This window comes from Paramormyrops kingsleyae, chromosome 9 (assembly GCF_048594095.1).
Source record: "Paramormyrops kingsleyae isolate MSU_618 chromosome 9, PKINGS_0.4, whole genome shotgun sequence".
Taxonomy (NCBI): Eukaryota; Metazoa; Chordata; class Actinopteri; order Osteoglossiformes; family Mormyridae; genus Paramormyrops; species Paramormyrops kingsleyae.
In genome coordinates this window covers 25,489,059-25,512,603 of record NC_132805.1, presented here as the reverse complement: position 1 = coordinate 25,512,603, position 23,545 = coordinate 25,489,059, and the positions used below count along the sequence as shown (strand labels likewise).

The following is a 23,545-nucleotide window of genomic DNA, read 5'->3' as shown; positions in this document are numbered from 1 at the left end:
GTGCAAAGGGCGTGTGTGAGAGAGAGGGGGTGTGGGGGATCGAGAGAAACACAGCTGACTGCGCCTAGTAAATATTTATTTTCTATTATGATACGTGAGCAAGAAAGGCTACGTTTTATTAATATTTTTCTACACCGGTAAGTTTAGCATTCAACACGTGTCGCTAGTGATGGAGCGAGAGAGAGAGAAGGAGGTGGGGGGGGGTTGACGGTTGCTAGGTGACGGGGCGCATATACTGAATTTTAACAAAAGAACGGGGAAAGAGAGAGGGAGAGGGAGAGAGAGGAGAGAGAGAGGGAGGGTGAGAGGGATAGGTAGAGAGATCGAGAAATTTAATGCATGTAGAATTTATATTTAGATATATATATATATATAGACATATACAAACACACATATATATATATGTGTGTATATTTCCAGTGGAAAACTGCATAAAGGATACCTCAGAAAAAAAGATGTGATTAGGATGGAGAGACGAAGGAAGAGAGAGGGAACAGGCTCGTGAAAAATAGTAAGTATATGTTTAATTATTTTCCATGCATTTGCGGCTCTTTTTCTTTTGGGCTTATTAAAAATATATAAACACCCGGACTGGCCCAAAACAATATGAATGGCAATGAGGAATGAAATTGCGGTGTCTGGTGTCGGCGCTCGCCCGGACTTGTGCTATGAGGAGGGATGGACGGGGAGAGGTGGAAACGGCCGGGGATCTGGGCTTTGACCCCTCTGTCATTGCTGCGCGTGCATACTCTCGAGCGCTGTGTCACACCGCACACGCTCATAGAGCCATACATGCACCCGTACACACGGTCCCGTTCTCACATGCACAAACACACACACACAGGGGCGCGCACCCCCTCACACACACACCCACGCATAGAGTCCGCAACAAATTTAGCAGATGCATTTGATTGTCAATAAGTTTAGGTCGCCGAATAACCGCCTGCTTCCCTGATTGAGCTGGCAGAAGCGTCGGTATGCATCAGGTTTCTTCATGTATTAATATACACGAATTTTCAGGAAATGAGTATCTGTGGCGATGTACTTTTCTTTGCGTTTAATCCACATCTGTGGGTATGTGGCAGGTCACTGCAACTTTCCCAGCATTGCCATCGAGCTTCTTACCGGACACCCATCAGGGGTCTATGTCTGTCTCTGCATGAAATGAGATGGATAATTCATTATGAAAAAGGACAACTTTATGCCGAGCTATACATGTACGCATTAGAAATAATCAGAGCAATGGAGAACCACTTCCCGTGACTGACCGTTCAGAAATGTGATCGAAACCAATAGTCTATACCACGTAAGGTGTTGACATTTGGTCGTGCGGTTATTTCTTTTACCTTGTCCGAATGCACGAAAATGAATAGACCCAATGTTAATATATATGTATTTTGTTTTCAGTCTGCAGTCTGGCGATCTGTCATTCTGATACTCCAATGCAGCGCTTCCTTAAAGCCTCTGAGCCCTGACTTGCCAAAGGCCCAGCGTGTCTCGGGTTTTATGGTCTAGGGACCCCGGCCTGGGTCAGCCGTAACAGTGGGCCTGGTGGCCTTAGTATTGCCAGGTATGAAAATGCGCTGTCATGAGGATTATTCTAAGCTGACCGTGGGATACAGGACAGCAGGTCCTGAACCCACATCCTACACAAGGTTATATCTTTTCATCTGTGATTTAATGCTTTGTCCTGCAAGAGTCCCCTCTCTAATCAAAGCCTGAAACCATGAATCAATCCTACTGACTTTATTAAAGAGACACTTAGCTGCACAAGGAGGAAATACATTCTTTACCCATTTAATTTTTCTGTACAGTGAATGCAGTGGTTGGTGATCAACACACACACATGCAGGTGCGTCATACACATGCACGCACACGTGTAGGTGCGTGCACACACACACATGCAGGCACACACACACAGGTGCTGGCATGCACACACATACACACGCAGGTGTGTGCACACACACATACAGGCGCGTGCACACACACCCACACACACAACAGGCGCAACACTGCAGCGGTGCACGCTTTCCCGATAATGCGCTGCGTTCGGTGTCGATACAGCCTCGCTCTGTCAGTCTGCCTTCCGCCGCACTCCGGGCTGTGTGTGGTGGAGGGAAGGGATGCAAGGGAGTGGGGGGGTAGAGTGGGAGAGGGGGGTAAGAGATGGAGAGGGGTGGGGGGCTGAGGCCAAGCAGAGCTTAGCAGCGGGAGGACAGAGAGGAAATGGAGCTGTAGGGATGTTGGCGTTGCGAGTACCTTTCACTTTCTGCTTATTGGCTCAACCGTGTGGAATGTTGCACTTTCTCTTTGCATCCGGTGTCGTTCCCGCACTCCCCCCCCCCCCCCCCCCGCATGCGGGGTCCTGTTATCCTAGCTGACGTGTGCCATCCACATCTGGCTCATCCTGCTTCCCCCATCGCCTTTGTGCTTCTCCCCAGCATCTCCTTAACACCGCAGCTGTTATGTAATGCGGCGGGGACGGGCGGACACCCCTTTTGTTCCGCTTTAATGCGACTAATTAAGGTAAAGCTCGTTAACACGGAACATCAATTAGTCGTTAACGAGATCAGAAGCTGCTGTTTTAAAGAGATTACTTCGCTACCCTCGCTTTGCAGCCTCCGGTGTATCAGACTGCATGGATACAAACTATGGCAGTTGATGTCGGTCTATGAACATCTTTGTGGCAAAGTTGTGCCCCTGTCTCAAGGGGGTGCTGTGGAGAAAAGTTAGAAGAAGGCTGGGCTTTTACACCATCGTGCTTCATAATGGTGACGCACGGATTGAAAGACAACAACAGAAGTTAGGATTCAGAAAAGGTGAAGGATTATGGAAGCGATGCCGCGATGTCAGCGCAATGGTGGAGACTCGGGCTCAGAAATGTAACCAGACACATGCTTAATTGCTCCTTTCCTAGAGATAACAAGAAATGCTTCATGAATATTCATGGGTAGCCCATCGACGCAGAAGTGGGCAGGTGGGCGGGCGGGCAGCATTCCACGGCGTGCGCTTCCGAGTCCAGGGGCGCCGGCGGATGCACGCACGCCACACGCGCTTCTCGGAAATGCCGGCTTTCCGTCGTGTCGATGGCACTGTGTTCCCTGTGTGGTCACACAAACATGCAGCTCCTTATATACATACGAGTGTACGTGGGTGTTAAGTAAACAGGCAGTGCGGTGCAGGTGACATGTCCAGTGGCATTCTGTGCGACTCTGACTTTCGATTTGACCTGCATGCCCGCCAGGTGCCTCAGGAACAGAGGACACAGCGTTCGGCTCTGTTGGGCCGGGTGGATGGCGAGCTTTCATTCACACGCCCCACGTGGGGCTGTCAGCTGGTGTGAGAGGCATGCCCGCATCCCTCCGGTGCCTCATTAAGCAGATTCAGACAGCGGCTCGCCGGAGGATGAGAACGAGGATGATAAAGGAAGGCCCCACCCCCATGTATAACGTTTTGGGGACGATCGCTGGGCCAGGACCCACCACGTGACTGGCAGGGGATACATGCACTTGTTAAATAGCAGCCATTTCCCAGGAGAGGTAGTGGGGGCTCCTTTCAGTAGCCCGGGGATAACATGACCACCCTGTGAACGACCGGAACCCAAAAACAGGATGCGCATGTAACAGCTCCACACCGTGGTTCGTCTGACGCCAAAGGCACCGTAAACAGCTCATGGTGAAACGTCAGGGCAGCTTCCTGATTAACCTGCTAACAGCTAATTTAGCAGCTGGAGGTGGTTCTCGGACCGGAGCCGCGTGTCACGGGGGGTGCTGTTTACAGTGATGCGTTCGGCCACGGATCACTGCTCCCTCTGCCACGCAGAATGTGGCGCTATTACTGAGGGCGGCCAAGCACCCGGTGGTGTGATGCCTCCGCACGGCCCGGCAGATGTGCTGCAACACAGCCATGGCGCTATTTTAAAAGAGGACACGGTGTACCGCTTGTGGTTGTGCTGTTTGGCCACCAGCAGGGGGCGCCCTGTCACTCTCATCCCCTCACTCCGAGTATAGTAAATTACCATCAAGTAAAAACATCAATGGCTGAATGAATCCCAGCCTCGTCCAGTGATGAATGATACGATACTGTCCCTCGTCTTTTTCATTCTCTCTCTTATTTCCACTACTGGGGGCTCAGCTGTCTGTTTCTTTAAGCCAAACACGTATCCACATCCCAGTGATCAATATTTCTCTCCCTGATTTCCCTAATTCACTCACTCACATTTACCTCCTTGTGTCCCATCTTGCCTATCGTTCATCCTCTCTACCTCATCTCGTTTCACTCCTCTTTCATTCTGCCTCCGCTCCCCCCCTTTATTTTTTCCTTCCTCCTGTCTTTCTGTTCCCCCTGGCTGCCTACCTCTGCTCAAAACATCCTCATCTCTCCTTCCCTTTCCACTCCGCTTTTTTTTTCCTCAAAGGACTCCTCAGGGTCAAAAGACCGGTGAAATGAGGGAGCGAGAGAGAGAGCGAAAGAGGGAGAGGAGAAGAGTGAAAAGGGGATGAAAATAAGAAAGAAAAATAAGAGAGAGAGAGAGAGAGAGGGGAGGGGGGGAAAGAAAGCGGGCAAGAGAAACAGAATATTATGTCCGGAAGCTCCCTGATTCAAAGCAATTGCGTTAGCACCTGAAGTCACGAAAAACAGTGAGAGACATGGAGGGGGGAGATTGAGGGGGAGGCTGGGAGAGGGAAAGAGAAGTGGGGGGGGGGTATTGGCACGGGAAGTAAATTGAAAATAATTTGCTAAGATGTGTGTGTGTGTGTGTGTGCGTGTGCATATGTCTTGTATTAACCCCTGTGTGTCGGCCTTATGCGTTATATATATGAGCTCTTGATGTTTGGCTTGTATTTAAAATGGCACGAGTTTTCCATCGTCGTGGGGGCCTTGTTAACCGCCGTCTCTCACGCTGACTCTGCTTTAAAAATGCTCGTTTAGCCTTTTGTTTTCCCAATTTTATCGTCATCACTTCTCTTCCGATGTCTCTCGCTCTCTGCCAAGCATATTACTCTTCCTCCGCTCCCTGACCCGTAAGGATCCTAATGCAAGCACTTTGTTTCTTCCAGGTACTTGTATTGGTCCCTGGCCCGTCTTCAGTCTTCTCTCTTTGGCAGCGATGCCAAATCTCTCTCTCCTATTGGGCCTTCTTATGTGGGCTGGGCTTGTCAGCCCCAATCCCACCCTCTTGCTCCGTCCCCGGGAGAGGGAACGAGACCCTGGGTCTTCCGGCAACTTCAACATCGCTGTCATCAATGCAGGGCCGTCGCTGCATGCCGACACGGGGATGGGCACGCAAGGTGCTGGGAGCGGAGGCCGGGTCTTGTACCCGGGTATGAGCTCTGGCAGAGTCTCCAGCAGTCTCGGGGACAGCGTGGTGACACAGTGGGGCTCAGCCAATGTGATCTGGCTGGCGGTGAACGACAGCAGCCCCCGGACCCTGCTGCTGCAGCTGTGCGAGCTGATGGCCTCGCGCCCCCTGCAGGGGCTGGTCTACGAGGAGGAGCGCCTCACCCCCCGCAGTCCCCTGGGGCCCATGCTGGAGTTCGTGTCCGCCCAGACGGGACTCCCCATCGTGGCAGTGGGCGGCGGTGCCGGCTTGGGCCGCATGCCGCAGGTATGATATGAAGCCAGGCCGTGATGATGGGTTTGTGCATGAACACATCACCCAGGGGAGATGAACCCGTTACCAGCCATTATTTGGAAAAAAGAGCACACGGGGCTTTAATCTTTTCCCAGTAGACAGAACTTCCTTCTTCTTCGGTTTAGCTGTAAGGTCATCACCCAGAGAGAAAAAAAAATAAACTTGCGTGCTCCTACTGCATCATCAGAACGGATACCACTGTCCTCCCACACAGGAGAGCGGCTCCATCTATCTCCAGTTCAGCTCCTCCACGGCCCTCCAGTTAGAGGTCATCTTTGAGGTGCTGGAGGAGTACGACTGGACGGCCTTCTCGGTTGTGACCACCCGTCACCATGGCTACCAGGACTTCCTGTCAATCGTGGAGGGCCTGACAGACGACTCCTTCATTGGCTGGGAGAAGAGGAGCGTAGTGATGCTGAATCTCACCGACGACCCGGGAGGCACCCGCACCAGGAGGCTCCTGAAGGAGAATGAGGCGCAGGTGAGGAGCGACCTGGGTGCTCCCACCCCGACCCCTCCTTGTCTGTTAGCAACACGGAGCCATTTTTAGTTATCAGATCACTGCATAATGAATGTTTTCTTCTCTGCTTTTGATTAGATGCCTTTTTTATGGGCCTGTCTCTGCTTCTCGCCCATTCCTGCAAACGGGTTGGATTGAAAGTGTTCTGTCCATGTTTTTTATCCGCAATCTCCCAGGTGCTCAGCACTAACGAGTGCCGCCCCCCTGGGCTCCCGGAGCCATGCCGTACGCAGGCCATTTTTCTCAGCCGTTTTCTCCTAAAATGGTGCTTCCTGTGCCCCCCCCCCCCCCCCCCATCTGCCCCCAGGTGCGCCTATTGTACTGCTCACAGGAGGAGGCGGAGCTGGTTTTCAGGGCGGCCTGGGCAGCCGGTCAGGCGGGGCCTTCACACATGTGGTTCGCGGTGGGCCCTGCCCTGACCGGCCTGGGCCTCGAGGGGCTGCCCAGGGCTCTGTTCGCCGTCAGGCCCCAGGGCTGGAGGGACGAGCCGCGCCGGAGGATCGCCAGGGGCGTGCTGGTCCTCACCCACGGCGCCGCCGCCCTCAGGAAGGAGTACGGCGCCGTAGGGGGGCTCAACTTCGTCAGCAACTGTCAGACGGACTACAACCACACCCAGAGAGTGCCCGACCGGATAAGGTGCCCACCGCCGCATCGCCGCCTTAAAAAAAGACAGTTTTATATCCAACTTACTTTCAAACTCACTGATAGGCCTCTAAAGAACAAGATAAAACTGAGAGAATGAAAAAAAAAGCTTTAACACCAGGGTTCTCTAAATTAAAAATATAAATTTTGAGAGAGAAAGAAAATTTTGAATGCGCTTAAAGCGCCTGCAATTAAAAAGGGGGAATAAGACATTAACAATTGTGGTGCCGTTTATCGGCTGTCGCTGATGTCCAGTCGATGAGATAAAATGGCTCGCCGTTCCTTCGAAATTAACGCGCTATTGGGCCCTTAATCTACAGCCTGTCTGGTTCAGTTAACCATGGCACTTGCCTGAGGTGATGCAGTAAAGTCAGCCTGCCTGCATGCAGTTAGAATATCACTGGCATGGGCTGATCCTCCGAGAACCGCTGAGCCCTATTCACCGTCTAAGCTGACATTGTGTTAGTTGCTGCGATCCCATAACCTCTGAACCGAGCCCTACGTAGCAGATCTGTGGATCGCCTTACCGGCCAAGGTGATTCCGGTGTGTCTCCACCACCCGGAACGAATGAAGGTTAAGCATTAGTAAGGAAAGCCCAGAAAGAATCTGAATAACAGAAATGTCATGACTAAAAGATTCTAAATAAGTCATTAATTAAATTGGAGTCAGATATTGTTAAATTTTGCTTTAACTTTCCACGTGTGCTCAGAAGGACCTACACGCATTCAGGGCCTTCGGCTGTCCAGTTGAATTCCATCGTCGGGCCAATGGGAGGCTCCCTACAGGTCCGTCCTCTCTGTTTGAGCCGTTCGCCACCTGCCTGTTTAAATTTCAGGTTCTTCAGTAACATAACACTAGGCGGCCGGGACTACTCCTTCAACAACGACGGCTACCTGGCCAACCCGTCCTTAGACGTCATCTCGTACACACCTGGGAGGGGCTGGGAGGAGGTGAGTCCTGGGGTTGGGGGGGGGGGTGCTTCCCATGGCCGGATCCGAGCACAGCGGTAAATGGCATAGTGTGCGGATGCCATTTGCTGCCGAGCTGCTGGGAGGACGACCCAGAATGCTAATGAGCTATCAGATGGCAAGTTTCAGCCGCTTTTGTTGTCGTTCTCAAAGTCCTCCTCTGGGCCTGCACAGCTCTCGTTATTTATTCGGTTTAATAATGCTCTTCACCGCTGATTATTTAAAAGCGCATCAGCTGAAATGTGTCACCGGCAATATATTTGATGGGACGTGGAAAGTTAATATCGGAGCACGACAATGGAGGTGGGGGCTGAATGGGTGTGAGAGCTTTATTCCGGTCCCTGTCGGAGTGGGGGGGGGGGGGTCTGACTACCTGGGGAGGGAACGTCAACAAAAAATCTGCAGTGTTTTTTGTCTGATCTGGCAGTTTATTACACGCATGGTTAGCCATCCAGTCACCAGGCTTGATCCGCACCCCCACCCCCGTCGTCAGCGTGAGACAGATAAACAGATGCAAATGTCATTTTGTTAATCTTTTGCTAGTGACAATCTGTGCAGTCTTTTGTCGTTTCGCTAGATGGCGTAGCGGCTGGTGGCATCGTTGCCTCACACGTAGAAGGCTAGGGGGTTCAGATCCTGCCTGCTCTGTGTGAGCAGGGTTGCCGTCTTCTCCCCCTGGTCACATGGGTTCCCTCCTGGAACTCCAGTTTCTTCCCACAGTCCAGAGATTGGTGTCTCCAAATTGTCTGTAGCATCTGACTGTGTATGTGCCCAGCAAAGGCCTGGCTGGACGTCCCCTGCTTTGTGCCCTATGCTGCTGGGAGAGCCTCCAGACCCCCCATCACCCTGACCAGGCTAAGTGGTTAGAAGATGGATGGATGCTTTCAGACTGGCCTTGGGTCACCATGCCCCAGCTTAACGGTCTCCGGGAGCCTTGCCCCACCATTGAGCGGCGGTGGGGGTTTTCTTGCGGTGACTAGTTGGGCCCGGATGCGGCGCCGCTCGCTCGCTAGCCGCATGCCGGCCTGGATGGGGACAGCGGGTGTGGTGCTGTGGCTCCACGCCGCTGGAATGCGCCAGCCCGTAAGATTAGAGGCAGCGGGACTCCAGCATGAATGAGGCTCCTCAGCCTCGGCAGGCTGTCAGTCAGCGATTGGGTTGACCGGCTTCCCATTGGTCACTTAATTGGTTCCCTTTGGGCTAAACCAGGCTGGTGATTGACAGATAGCAGAAATCCCACCCGGGACAAGTTTCAGCGTGTAGTCCCTCTTAATGGCTGGTGAGAGGTGCAGAGACTACCTTCTGGGGAGGGGTGCAAAGGAAAATTCCTCACCCTGGCCTGATTCAATTCCTCCCCTGCCAATAACACGTCGGACACGGGAGACAGTAAATATTTGCAATGCAACAGGGGTCGGGCATGAGCACAGTCAGCGGGGGGGGGGGTAAACACACGCCTTCAGAGCTGAACGAGATTACAGCTGAGTACTTTCCAAGCTCGGCGATTCATTCAGACTTAATCAGGTGGATTATGCCACAGAATACCTGTGATGGCGTCTTTTAGCTTAACCCCTTATTTAAATTCCGGCACGTTCCGTGCTGCTGCATCGCCCGTCCCCGCTGTTGGAGGTCTGGGTCTTGCCGTTGCTGGCAGCCTGTCAGAGTCTCGGAGCGCTGATTTCGGCCTTTTAATCTCTTTTAATTAGCCATCCTAACTCAATCCTAAGCATCTCGTTCCCAACTGGGTTTAGGAACCTTATTGTCTTATTGTGTATCGGTTTATTAAAAATAATTCCAATTTTTTTTATAGCATTATTGATTGCTCACTAGAGCAATCAAATCCTGCCATAGTAATAAAAAGGATTTTTTTATAAGGATCTGCCACATGACTCTGAGTGTGGCTGATAGGGTATTTCACTGGGGCTATAGGGTATGACTGGGGCTATAGGGTATTTCACTTGGGCCATTGGGTATTTCACTGGGGCTACAGGGTATTTTCACTGGGGTTATAGGCTATTTCACTTAGGCAGTAGGTTATTTCACTGAGGCTATAGGGTATTTCACTGGGGCTCCAAGCTTTTTCATTGGGGCCATAGGCTGTTTCACTGGGGATATAGGGTATTTCACTGGAGCTCTAAGCTGTTTCATTGGGGCCACAGCCTATTTCACTGGGGATGTAGGGTATTAAACTGGTGCTCTAAGCTATTATATTGGGGCCATAGGCTATTTCACTAGGGATATAGGGTGTTTCACTGGGGCCATAGGATATTTCACTGGGGCCATAGGATATTTCACTGGGGCTATAGGCTATTTCACTGGGGCTATAGAGCATTACTAGGGCTATAGGGCTTTTTCACTGTGGCTAAAGGCTATTAAACTGTGGCTACTCCCCCTCCCCCTACACCCTCCCTCACGCATTCTGGGTCTGTTTGTTTGTCCCCGCCAAGGTGGGCTGGTGGGAGAATGGCATCCTGCGGCTCCGCTACCCGGCCTGGTCTCGCTACGGACCCTTCCTGCAGCCCCCGGATGATGCGCAGCACCTGCGGGTGGTCACACTGGAGGAGAGGCCCTTTGTCATCGTGGAGCCTGCGGACCCTGCATCCGGCACCTGCATTCGTGACTCCGTTCCCTGTCGGAAGCCCCTCAACGACAGGTCTGCAGAGCCTCGGGCCAGCCATCCCCCCTACTCCAGCCGGTGCTCCTTATTCTAAGTCTTTCCCTGCCCTCACTCCGCCTTTCCCCTCTTTGCCATCAGTGTGGCCATGGAGGGCATGGTCCCCATGAAGCAGTGCTGTAAAGGCTTCTGCATTGACATCCTCAAGCGACTGGCCAGGATCGTGGGCTTCACCTATGACCTTTACCTAGTAACCAATGGGAAGCATGGCAAGAAGATCGACGGCGTGTGGAACGGCATGGTGGGAGAGGTCAGGGTCAAATTATTTTCGTAATTACTTAAAAATCATTTGGCAGGTGAATACATCTCTCCCCATGCAGAACAGAATTTTAACTCCAGAACAGGTATCATAGTTTCATAATTCTGGCCTGTGTACGTTTATGCAGAGGGATCTACCTGATGTCACAGAGAGTGAGTACTAAATCTCTTCTGGGTTTTCATAGTGCTGTTTGCCAGTATGGGATGTTCACCATCATGGCACCGTTGACATTCCAGCTGTAGCCCCTCTCATGCTCACACTAACATCTGGCGATTTTCTCCCATGATTACATGCCTCCCAGGCTGTTGATGTCAGTCTATAGAGGCACGCCACCCAGCTGACCGCTGAAACGTTCTCGAGTTTCGCTCAGCTGCAGTTTCTCGTGCCGGCCACCAGGTGGTGTACAAGCGTGCTGATATGGCCATCGGCTCGCTGACCATCAACGAGGAGAGATCAGAAGTGGTGGACTTCTCCGTGCCTTTTGTGGAGACAGGCATCAGTGTGATGGTCTCCCGGAGCAATGGCACCGTGTCCCCCTCCGCCTTCCTCGGTAAGTGTTGGGGGGAGGGGGGGGGGCACAGGTCGAGGGTTTAAATGCTCTTTGATCGCTACAACCTGCACTTTATGCAGCAATAAAGAAGGCCGCCATAATGGTCGCTGCTGAGTCGAGTCCACATTAAATTTGCTCTTACTGACAAAGAGAGAGAGGGATGTTAATTGACTGGGTACCATAGCAGACGACTGAAAGTGTCGGGGGGGGGGGGGGGTGGAGGGATAGATTTTGCAGGTATTCTGAAACCAGTGTAGCCAGTAGCTGGTGGACAGTTTCCCAGCATTCAACGGGGCATGCCCTCTTTCTGCTTTTTGTTTTTTTGCAGAGCCGTACAGCCCGGCCGTATGGGTGATGATGTTCGTCATGTGTCTGACTGTGGTCGCGGTAACTGTGTTCATCTTCGAGTTCTTCAGCCCTGTCGGGTACAACCGCAGCCTGCAGAGTGGCAAGAGTGAGAGCAACCACCGCCCCCTCCCCCACAATCCCAGCTGTGATCATTAATGCCACCATCCTTATGGAGATGGATAAGGGTGACGGCGCTCTGCTGCTTGTTTTCGTGGCCACTGGCTCGCTGGTAGCTCTCTCTCAGTGCTGTGATGCACCAGCATTCTGAATACGGATGGATTCATGCATTATGTAGCGCTGCTGTGTTTCTTACTATGCCTTCCCTGTTCCCCAGTTGTATTTCAATCCGCCGTCCTTCGCTTGATCCCACACGTGTCCGTCGCCTGCGGTTTGCCCTGTGACTGACAGCTGAGCATATCCCACAGAGACTGACCTCTACGTTCGTTGCTCCCTCCCCCTGCCCCCTCTCCGCTGCCCAACACCCCCACCCCCACCACTGCTCCCTCCTACTTCCAGAGGCGGGTGGATCCAAGTTCACCATTGGGAAATCGATCTGGCTGCTGTGGGCGCTGGTGTTTAACAACTCGGTCCCCGTGGAGAACCCGAAAGGCACCACCAGCAAGATCATGGTGCTGGTGTGGGCTTTCTTCGCCGTCATCTTCCTGGCCAGCTATACCGCCAACCTGGCCGCGTTCATGATCCAGGAGGAATACATAGACACCGTTTCCGGACTGAGTGACAGAAAGGTAGGCTTTGCCCGGGCAAAGTGGGGGGCCGGGCGGGTGCTTTGCGTCTGCTGACACTCTTCTCCGCACCCTCGAAGTTCCAGCACCCCACGGAGCAATACCCCCCCCTCAAATTCGGAACAGTCCCCAATGGCAGCACGGAGAAGAACATTCGCAGCAACTACCCGGACATGCACCAGTACATGGTCAAATACAACCAGAGGGGGGTGGAGGAGGCCATAACTAACCTGAAGACCGGGTCAGTGCTGCGTCTGCCTCACACCCACCTGCCACTCCTCCATCGCTCGGCATCTCCGTATTTATTGCCTTCTTCTCTGTCTAAATCCCCCCCGACATCTCCAGCCCATGCTAATCCTCTCCGTTCCCCCACTCTGACGGATTATGTCATCGTCACATGTCCCCACTCCGCTTCTCCGTGCGACGCTGATGTGCTCGGAGCTCTTCCTCCCGCTTTCTCGATCCCCTCCTCCCCGGTGTCTCCACGCTGCACGGCTAGCTGATAAACCAGGGCTTTCCGCTGCCTCTTACTGTCATTACCGGAGAAATCTTCCCCGTTCCGCCTCATCTGTTGTTCCCTAAATACCCGTGCCGTGTAAACTGTAAGCCCCCCATCTCCCGTTCTGCTTCCCTCGCTTTATTTTACACATGGTTCCCTCTCCAACGCCCCTTACTGCTCGCTGTAAAATGCCCCCCCTTTGTCCGTCTGTGCAGCAAGCTGGACGCCTTCATCTACGACGCCGCCGTCCTGAACTACATGGCCAGGAAGGACGAGGGCTGCAAGGTTATGACCATCGGCTCGGGGAAGGTCTTCGCCACCACCGGCTACGGCATCGCCCTGCACAAGAACTCCCGCTGGAAACGGCCCCTGGACCTCGCCCTGCTCCAGCTGGTGGGAGACGGTACGAGAGCGACAGAGATGGAGTGATGGAGAGAGAGCTGGAGCGTGAAGCCAGCGTGGGCATTTATTTAGAGTAACGCCGGGGAAGTGCAAACGTCTGCCTTCCTGCTTCTTTCCTCAAAGGCTCGATAAGGCGGCGACGCTCGTGAGCCCATTATCGCAGTTCCGGCAGATGTTTTATGGCTCATGTGGATGCCCTGAAATCGAGAGATTAAGATAACATATTGGAAATAATGAAGGTGTCACAGAGAATCAGAGTATGACAGTATCTTTCCCATAGCCGCACTTGTCCGTTTTCCCGCCTCATATACCGATAACGGAGTACAGATTTCCTACACGAGGATATGGCTTCCATCAGCCGAGCTGGTCTGAAGCTCATATTTGTCAGCCTGCGGCCCACCCCTCGTTGGCCTGCTTTTGGGGCCTGGGATGAGCTTCGCCGCTGCCTGGCGTGAGCTACAAAGCCCTCTCCAGCTGCCCCGCGCCGGTTTGACTGCTTAAACATTGATAATGTAGTTATTTGATGCCAAATTCTATTAGACGACACAGCCGTGTGACGGCGAGTCCCAGAAAGGGGATCAGTGGACCGTTCAGACGGACAGCGAAAAGTGGACTCGCATGATTCAGGCGTCGTCTGCAACAAAACACGTTTTCTTTTGCTAAGAGATAAAGGTACCGTTGGCTCTTAAGTGCTAAGCGGGATTATGAGAAAAAGGATCTGTTCTTTCTGTGCTCACAGAACCGGAATGGCAGTACATATCCTGTTACAGCAATCCTACAACCAGCCTTGATATTCCCAAATTCCTGTGTGCATTGTGTTTTATTCAGAGAGACCCGGAGAGATTGTGCTGGGACAATTCAGATTAGTTTTACGCAATGGCTTTTCTTGGGTTTAGAACTAACAACCTTTGGATTACACAGTAATGGTCTTTGCTAGTCATACATGCCATCTGCCCTTATACATTTATATGAGGACTCAGAGTGCAGCACAGAGGATGATGAGCTGCAGTGGAATATTAGCCTGGTCACAGGACCCTGGGCTACTCGTCTTGTCGCGTCGTCCTACTATTTCCTACAGTGGTGTAGCTGTTGACCGGGGAGGGGGGTGGCGACCGTAAAAGGTGTCGCCTTGGGGCTGGGTGGGTGCATTAAAACACACCATCAAATAAGGTTAGCTGAGGCCCCTTTTAAGAAGAGACCTTTGGGCTTTAGCCCATGCATTAATGCGCCCTCGAGAGTGTCCCTTCATACTGCCAGGATTTTGCGTCCTGAGGCTCCAAGCTCTGCAGCGCCCTCTATGGGTACAAGGGATTGATGGATTCATGTTTGTTGCTATTAATCTGTGTCACTCATATTATTATCCGGGCCAAGTCTGGCTGCACGGCTGTATCCCCAGTAACAGTGTCTTGTGCTATTTCACCACCCGTCCATGAGGTGTCAGTCAAGGGAACCTGTGCCCTCCGCTTCAGCCATCAGTCTTTGTGTTGTTAGTGACGACCTCGATACCTTTTCAGCAGCCCAGCTGTGGCCCAAAATGACTGTGGCACTTTGACGTCAGTGGCCCTTTGGTTTTCAGATTATTCGAGTCACCAGATTTCAAGACGGAGTAGCCAGCCAATGTTTTAAAATGGAGACATTCATAGTTGTACAATGGAGAAAATTGGGGTGTCTGCTTGTAAAATAATTTTAGTAGTGATATTGAGTTTAACCCAGAATCTACATTTATGCCCAGCTGTGCTAAACCAGTCCCGTCAGTCGGGAGGGTTCAGTCTGACAGCCGGCACGCTGGCGAATGACCTGCCGGATATTCTCCATGGCGTGACTAATCTGCAGGCCCAGCTGTCTGTAAAGAATCCATGAATTTCCTCCCTGATTTGTGGCTTGTGGCTTGTCGGCTCCAAGGTGCAGACGCAGTGCTGCCTAAAAAATGTGTTTTGGCACTTTCGTTCAGAAAGACGTACCCCGGTCAGAAATCAACTGGCAAAATTTGCTTTCGGCGGGTCATAATACACAGCTGTGGCGTGATTTATTTTAAAAGGCAAATTAACCTGCCATAAAAATAAAATCCCTGGATTGAAAATTGATTGATTCTATTAGTCCGTTTTTAAAAGATGCCATTTAGTACGGCAAAGACAAAAAAAATATTTCCCAAAATGTAAGTGAAATTGAGGCAGAATTTCTGTGCCACAGTACTTTACTGATATACTGTATATAACAATCAGTGAGGCATATTATTGTAACAATTTAAATACTGTTAGCAATATCAAGAGATCTGGGTACTCTTTCTGATTTCTTTTATTTTCATATCTTTCTTGATAAACCATGCTGTAGTGGCAGTAGCGTACCGGCGGGTGGTCTTTGAAATTCTCCTTTTCCTCCTTATTTTTTTCCCTTATCTATTTCTCCAGCCTCTTTTCTGTTACTGTATGTGTGGAAAAATGATGTAAGGAGGTTCTGTTCGCCACCAGTTTCACTCAGTTAATATTGTGATTTTATCGGAGAGAGGACAATAAAGTCGCTTGTTCCAACGATCCATGTGGTCTCATCATTATTCTACGCCGCTGAGACACAGAGGCAAGCCCACTGTGTGCTGCGAGGCCTGTTTGGTGGTTCAGAGCCTTCGGGCTTTCGACTGAGGAGAAGAACCGTGGCCCAGAAAAAAGAGTCATATAAAACCGTAAAGTTCTGACTCACACGGGTCCACTAACCGCTACAATTAAATGATTATGATCTCCCGATTTTTCTTTATGTTTCTGCCATTTTTTAATTTGGTTCTTCTGCCCTCTCTCCATCTATTCCCACAGTAAACTGGGGAACCCATCGTGCTCTTCATCATGGTGACAGAATTTCTCCCTCTTGCCACATGTCCTTGATTCCAGCATTCCCCTCTATTAATTATGTTTACCACAATGCAGCAGTGGGCAATTCAGACAAACATATATTCTAGCTCTTGTCAGACTTATTGGGTAGCATCATAGGACAGAGATAGAACACCTGAAAACAAGAAGCCAGAGCACTTCGTTAATTTGATGACCTCCCTTGCTCACCTCATAGCTCTTCCTTTATGGTGCTGGGTACAGGCTGCACCTATTGTATGCTGAGTAATCTTGTCATCCCCCTTGCCCCCTCCCTGCTCCACAGATGAGATTGAGATGCTGGAGCGCCTCTGGCTGTCAGGGATCTGCCATAATGACAAGATCGAGGTGATGAGCTCCAAACTGGACATCGACAACATGGCGGGGGTCTTCTACATGCTGCTGGTGGCCATGGGCCTGAGTCTGTTGGTCTTTGCTTGGGAACATCTGGTCTACTGGAGGCTACGTCACTGTGTGGGGCCCTCTAGCAAACTGGACTTTCTCCTGGCATTCAGCAGGGTGAGTAGTACCAGTGTTCTCTACTCCTCACCTTCAGCAGCTCACCTGGACAGAGTGTAGTGTTCTGTACTCTTGCCAGGTTGAGTTGACACAGTGTAGTGTTCTGTACTCTTGGCAGTTTGAGTGAACAGAGTGTAGTGTTCTGTACTCTTGGCAGTTTGAGTGGACAGAGTGTAGTGTTCTGTACTCTTGCCAGGTTGAGTTGACACAGTGTAGTGTTCTGTACTCTTGGCAGTTTGAGTGAACAGAGTGTAGTGTTCTGTACTCTTGGCAGTTTGAGTGAACAGAGTGTAGTGTTCTGTACTCTTGGCAGTTTGAGTGAACAGAGTGTAGTGTTCTGTACTCTTGGCAGTTTGAGTGAACAGAGTGTAGTGTTCTGTACTCTTGGCAGGTTGAGTGGACAGATTATAGTGTGCTGTACTCTTGCCAGGTTGAGTGGACAGAGTGTAGTGTGCTGTACTTTTGGCAGTTGGGTAGACAGAGTATAGTGTGCTGTACTTTTGGCAGTTGGGTAGACAGAGTATAGTGTGCTGTACTTTTGGCAGGTTGAGCAGACAGAATGTAATGTACTATATGCCCAGGTTTTATTAGGTTGTGAAGATGTACGTTTGGCCTTCTGTGAACCCCATGGATTTTTAATCCTGTTTTTTGTATGTGTATGGTACCTTTTGTTCCAGCAGAACTGCTAATTAATTATCCTTGACTGAACTGTTGACTGAATGAGCCTCAAGATTCAAATGACGTAAAACTGAACATGTAATTGAGCTGATTTGTCATGTTTCAATTGTGTTCAATCATTCTTAGCCCTTGAGCACTGAAGTAATTAATCTGAATGAAGCTCAATACTGATTTAACATTTATTTGTTTCAAGGATGATCAAATAAAGGGAACATATCAAAAGTACAAACATACCTGCTAATCTTTTATATTCTTTCACTGATTATTGAAAAAAATGATAATTGAGGGGGACTTGATAGATCTTAATTATATTTTGAAATTATTATGTTTAATTGTATTTATTTAGATACGTTTTGCACATATTCCTCAAATAATGCTAATTCTATTTAAATTCAGATATGCAATAGGTTTAATGTGATTATGTGCGTATTATGCTGTCACCAGGTAATTAAAGGAATATTACTTATAAAATTAGTTGGAAAAAATAAGTATGTTTTGTATTTTTACGCTGCCAATGTGAGAATGTGGTCTACCGTACTCTTGACTTGACTATTGCTGTGGTGTACTGTACTCCTCACTTTTATCAGTGTTACAGTGTGAAATACAGTGCCCTTGAGTTATAACTGTGTGACAGTGTGATGTACTGTACTTCTAGCACTTGTCATTGTGACGGTGTGGTGTACTGTGCATTGTGGCTTATAACAGTGTGAGAGTGTGGTGTACTGTACTTATGATTTTTTTAACAGTATCAGAACTTGCGGCACTGTACTCCTGACATTTAACAGCGTGAGAGTGTGGTGTACTATACTCTTGACACTTCTCAATGTGACAGTGTGGTGTATTGAACTCCTAACACTTTTCAGTGTGACAGCGTGGTGTACTGTATTCCTGACTTGTAACAGTGTGCGAACGTTGTGTATTACACTCATAACTTTAAACAGTGTTATAGTTTGGCATACTGTTTTCTTGACTTACGACAGTGTGAGAGCATGTGTACTATACTCTTGACACTTCTCAGTGTGATTGTGTGGTGTACTGTACTCTTGACACTTCTCAGTGTGATAGTGTGGTGTACTACAATGCTGATGATTATTATTGCGAGAGTGTGGTGTTAATTTCTTTTAACCCTTATTATTCTTAGTGTGTGGTGTAATGTACTGCAAATTTGTAGCAGTGTGAGAGTATAGTATATTGTACAGCTGATTTGCAGCAGTGTGAGAGTGTGTTGATTGTACTGCTAATTTTTCACAGTGTGAGAGCGTGATGTACTGTACACCTGATTTTTAGCAGTGTGAGAGTGTGGTGCTCAGTTCTCTTGATGCTTATTATTGTAAGTGTGCAGCTTATTATACTGCTGATTTGTAGCACTGTGATAGTATAGTGTGTACTACAGAATTGAAACAATGTGAGAGCACAGTGTACTGTGTTGCTGATTTGTAGAGGTGTGAGATTGCAGTGTACTGTACTCCTGATTTGTAGCAGTGTGAGACTGTAGTGTATTGTACTGCAGATTTATAGAGGTGTGAGATTGTAGTGTACTGTACTGATAATTTGTAGCAGTGTGAGAGTATAGTATAGTGTGCTGCTGATTTGTAGCAGTGTGAGAATATAGTGTACTACTGATTTGTAATAGTGTGACAGTGTACTGGAGTGTATAGCTGATTTGTAGCAGTGTGAGAGTGTAGTGTACTGTACTGCTGATTTGTAGCAGTGCACGTGTTTTGACTGCTGAATGGTTCCACTAGAATGTTACCAGGCTCATGAGAATGTAATCATGCCAACCAGATGTGAATATAATGAGGGGAAGCGATGCCTTGCAAAGGAAACGCCCTCCTCACTGGAAGGTAAACGGGCTCCCAGGTCTGAGCTGAATCTGGATTCCGGGCGGCTCTTGTGAGGATAAGAAGGCCGCTGGAGGGGAGTGCGGCGCCTTCTTTAGCGCACCTCTTGATGTATGCCTGGCAGGTGCTTCCCCTGCAGACTCTGCCGAATTTGTCGAGGCTCTGCGGGCAGAGTCGGCATGCGACAAAGGGAGCGGAGAGACAGAGTCACTGAAGGGCAAACACAGGCACAGAGGCACACTTGGGAAGATACAGACACAAGTCTGATCCATGCAAATAAAGCTTTCTTATGGGTTTTGGGGAGCATTTATGTCGGAGCGCTCCGGTTGTGGTGCAATGCTGATGCAAACGGCAGAGAGGCAGAGTAACAGAGTCTGTAAAGTCGCCAGCTTCTAGGTTCTCGCTGCGTGTGACGCTTTATTGGGACTCACACTGGCCGTTCTGTGTTTCATTCAGGGTATGTACAGCTGCTGCAGCTTCGAGGATGAAACGGCCCCTGCAGGAATCAAACCTTCCCTGCCCTCCCATCACCATGCTGCCATGGGGGTCCCTCCACCCCAACCTCATGTCATCACGACGACTGTTGCCAACCCTGCCATCGCCATGGCACCGCAGCCGCAGCCACCACAGCCACCGCAGCCGCAACCGCAACAGCAGCAGGCATACAAGACCCCTCTACCAGGATCCCCCCCGGCAGTCGCGCATTCAGGGTCGGCCCTTGGGCCCTCAAACACCCCCATCTTGGGTGCCCCTCTTCCATGTTCTACGTTCCTTCCGCGTCCCGACCGGAGGCTGGCCGTGGTCGACCGCTGGAGGATCCCCAAGACTGCCACAGCCAATCAGATGGGTGTAAGGAGTGGAATGCCGGAGATAGGGCCATACACGCAAAAGGTGGCTCCAACCTGGGCAGGGGCAGGTGCTGGGGGATTGGATGGATACAAACGGTACTATGGCCCAATAGACCCTGAGGGCCTGGGCCCTTGTGTGGACCCCCAAGGAGCTGGCTCCCAGACCCCGAAAACAGCCCAGAGGGGCCACCCGCAACCCCCACCAGCTGGCATGGCGTTCTACCAGGAGAAAAGTGTGGATCATGGAGGGGGGAAGAAGGTGGTGGTTGGTGGCAGTGGAGGAGGTCAGGGGAAGGGGGTTAAAGGCTTGGGCACTCCCCGGCTGCAACCTAAAAGCCAGGCACCTGCCCCCTTGCCCCCTAATCCCCCCCTACCACAACCCTCTCCCCCTCTCCCTTCCTCCTTCTGGAGAAAACGACGCCCCAAGAAGCCAAAGGACTCTGGAGGACCTTTGTATGAGAATATCCTTCCCTTGGGAAGACATGGGGGAGGACGGGATGGGGGGAGAAGGAGAAGCTGCCACTCCCCCTCCCTGCCACTGCCTGTACCTGTTCCCCTCTCCCCCACCTACACTCCTCCCTCTCCCTCACCTTCTATCCCCTACACCTCCACCTCCAGCACCTCCTCTACCTCCAGCTCCTCTACTTCATCTTCGGCATCATCTTCCCGCTCCACCACCCCTTCCTCCACTGCCTCCTCAGTCTCTTCAAGGAGCACCAGAGATCGGGAGGAGGCGATGGACGAGGAGGAGGATGAGGAGATGGAGGAGCTGACAGAAGAGTCTAGCCTGTTGCTGGGGCGTGACCGGGAGCGGTCACTCATTTCCCCTCGTTCACTGACCCATGGGCCCCCACCTCCTCCTGTTCCTCCACGCAAGCCCCGCCCACTCAGGGGGGAGAGGGAGCATGGGCGTGACAGAGGCGGTAGCCAGCTAGCCCAGCTTCAGGAGTGGTGGGCCAGTTGGGGGGAGAGAGAGAGGGAGCGGGGCGGAGAGGCGGCGGATGCCGCAGAGAGGAGGCGTGAAAAGAAGTGGCGAAAAGAGAAAGAGAAGGAGAAGAGAAAGAAGAAGAAAAAGAACAAAAAGAAGAAGAAGAGAGAGGAGAGAGAGAGGGAGAGAGAGAGGGAGCGGAAGAGACATAAATTGAAAAAGAAGAAGAAGAAGGCACTGAAGACAAAAAAACGAAAGAGTATGGTGATGGGCAGGCGCTCTGAGCCAGAGGACGGGGACATTGAGGCGGAGAGAGAGGGGGACGGGGACCGGGATCGTGAGCGGGATCGAGATGGGGGAGTGGGACAGGGCTATACATCCTACCCTGCACAGTATCACGGCCTGAGCAGGGAGTCGGCATGGGAAGGGGACCGTGAAAGAGGGAGGCGGGAGGGGGAGGGAGAAGGGGGAGACAGGGAGAAGGAGGATAGGAGCCGGGATAGGCGTCCTAAAAGCTCGCGTTCCCAATCCCGACACCGGGCTACTAGCAGGCGCTACTCCAACCTAAACAAGCTTCCTGCATCCGTCAAGTTCTGGGTGAGCGGAGGCAGCGGTGGGGACCCGAGCCCCGACGGGCCGCACTCTTCTCTTCATCCTCTCCTCCCATCATCATCAAAGCGTCGCAGGAGTGGGGGGAGCGAGAGGGAGGGCGGAGGCAAGGGGGCAGAGAGACGGCCTTTGCTCCTGCATTACGAGAGGGGCAGGGCCCACACCAGGGAAGGCCTGTCTTTTCATGAGTGGGACTCCGAGGAAGATGAGGATGAGGATGAGGAGGAACTGGAGGAGGAGAGGGCAGAGGAGCGAGGGCGCAGGGGAGGAGGGCGGAGAGCTGTGTCAGAGTCAGAGAGGGACAGGGCCAGGGCCGAGGACAGCTACTCTGACGAGGGATCCTCGGGAGAATTCGGCCAGTTTGAGCGGTACTGGGAGGGCAGTGTGGGTGGGGGTGCTTCGGGGATCGGAGGGGGGGGCTGGTTTTTTGGGACCTATCCTGCCAGGGAAAAAGGAGGCAGCGTAAACAGTCGGGATGACTTCTTTGTAGGCCGTGGAGACGGATGGGGAGCGAGTGGAGATGGCTGGGGCTCAGGTGGGGGCATTGGGTGGGGTTCGGGGGGTGGGAGCGGAGGGCTGGGATCACACTGGCCCCCCCTGCCCACAGCCCTACCACCACCACGGAGGTACTGGTCTGTCGATAAGCTCCCGATGAAGGGGGACAAGAAGCTGAAAGGCAGCGGGAAGGGCAAAGGCAAAGCGCGAAGCCGGGAGCGGGAGGCGGCCTGCTTCTGCCAGCACCCTCACAGCCGGCCGCGTGCACACCCCAAGAGGGCCGCCACCTCTTCCCACAGCCAGGAGGAGCTGCTGCCCCACTCACACAGCTTCAGCGGCGGCCCCCGGCCCAAGCTGCCCCCCAAACCAGAAGCGAACCAGGCCAAGTCCGGAAGTCAGTCCAACCTCAGCACGCAGCCCACTCCCATGAGCGAGCACCCTCCTCAGCCGGCGCCCTCCCCTCCGCAGCCTCTCATCCCTGCCCTCCCCTCATCTTCACTTCCTGCCCCATCGTCCTCTTCCCTCCCGGTTCCCATCCCGCCGCCCCCATCGTCCTCCCCGCCTGTCATCTCTCCCACTACGGGTACCTCTCAAGGCTCCGCCGTGGCCACCACCAGTGCCAAACTGCAGTACCAGAGACTGCGCTCTGTGCCCCAGCCGCGGAGGTTCTACTCCCCACACCTGCCTCTCAAGGCCAAGAGCCTGTGCTCCCGCAGAGGCTCCGCCCACTTCTCCAGCCTGGAAAGTGAAGTATGACAGGAAGCGTGGTGGGCAGACGCACACAGGACCGCAAACCTTGTTTATATAACTTATGAACTCGGCTGAGGGAAAACATGCACCCTGCTCAAATGAAAGAGATGCCACGTCTGTTCTCCAATCAGAACTAAGAAATGCGATGTCATCCGTCCTCTTATCCAGTCAGAAGCCTGGATGTTGATCGCAGGTTCCGTGAGCAATGATGTCACGTTTACAAAACGAGTCGCTGTTCTACGTTTACTTCGCTCCAAAAATCCCACTATGGTGGGTTTACTGGATGTCCATGCCGCTGCTCTGCCTCTGCGCTGCTCCTCCAGCTGCAACACTGCAATCGCTCACAGTAACAGTCAGGGTGCTATGGATTGGGAAACCCTCAGAAAAGCACCGGAATGGGATGAGCTTTAGTCCCCCATCCTCAAATCCCCTCCTTAGCTAAATTATTCTGCTGCAGGGCACCTGTTTGTCTACAAGAGCCTGCTAATTTTTTAGGTGATTTTTTTAAATAGAAAAGAAACATCACCATTGAATCAGTGGTTGCCAGCATCCCACCTCATCTTCCGTGACGGCATCTGCGATCTGTGACACCATCACGCTCTCTGTTATAGCCTCTATCTGTACGTCCAGCTGACACCTGCTTCAGTGGCGTTACCCCAGGGCTGCCATCCTATGGGAATGAGGACAGCAGTGCCCTGCTCGCTAAAACCATCTTGCCCAGACCAAACACTGGTTTGGCAGGGCTCCGAGTCTCCGCACCGTTCTGGAATCGGAAGTGGGGAAC

At 51.7% G+C, this 23,545-nt stretch overlaps 1 protein-coding gene across 1 annotated transcript; it reads left to right on the top strand.

The window, feature by feature from the left end:
- The first annotated feature begins 302 nt into the window (after positions 1-302).
- On the top strand, positions 303-22,767 carry grin2db (glutamate receptor, ionotropic, N-methyl D-aspartate 2D, b). The gene is made up of 14 exons (XM_023830068.2): positions 303-511; positions 5,061-5,608; positions 5,850-6,116; positions 6,463-6,791; positions 7,634-7,748; positions 10,211-10,416; positions 10,519-10,687; positions 11,093-11,246; positions 11,575-11,700; positions 12,111-12,340; positions 12,418-12,578; positions 13,052-13,239; positions 16,380-16,612; positions 19,588-22,767. Exons 2-14 carry the CDS (start codon positions 5,111-5,113, stop codon positions 22,765-22,767), a joined length of 5,856 nt encoding a protein of 1,951 aa, XP_023685836.1. The 5' UTR covers positions 303-511; positions 5,061-5,110.
- Positions 22,768-23,545: the final 778 nt, after the last annotated feature.

What these genes read in the sequence shown, in the direction of transcription:
- grin2db (XM_023830068.2), top strand. Translation starts at nt 5,111, where the DNA reads ATGCCAAATCTCTCTCTCCTATTGGGCCTTCTTATGTGGGCTGGGCTT. An exon ending in CGGAAGCCCCTCAACGACAG is followed by an intron (nt 10,417 to 10,518) that starts GTCTGCAGAGCC and finishes CTTTGCCATCAG; the next exon opens with TGTGGCCATGGAGGGCATGG. An exon ending in ATAACTAACCTGAAGACCGG is followed by an intron (nt 12,579 to 13,051) that starts GTCAGTGCTGCG and finishes CCGTCTGTGCAG; the next exon opens with CAAGCTGGACGCCTTCATCT.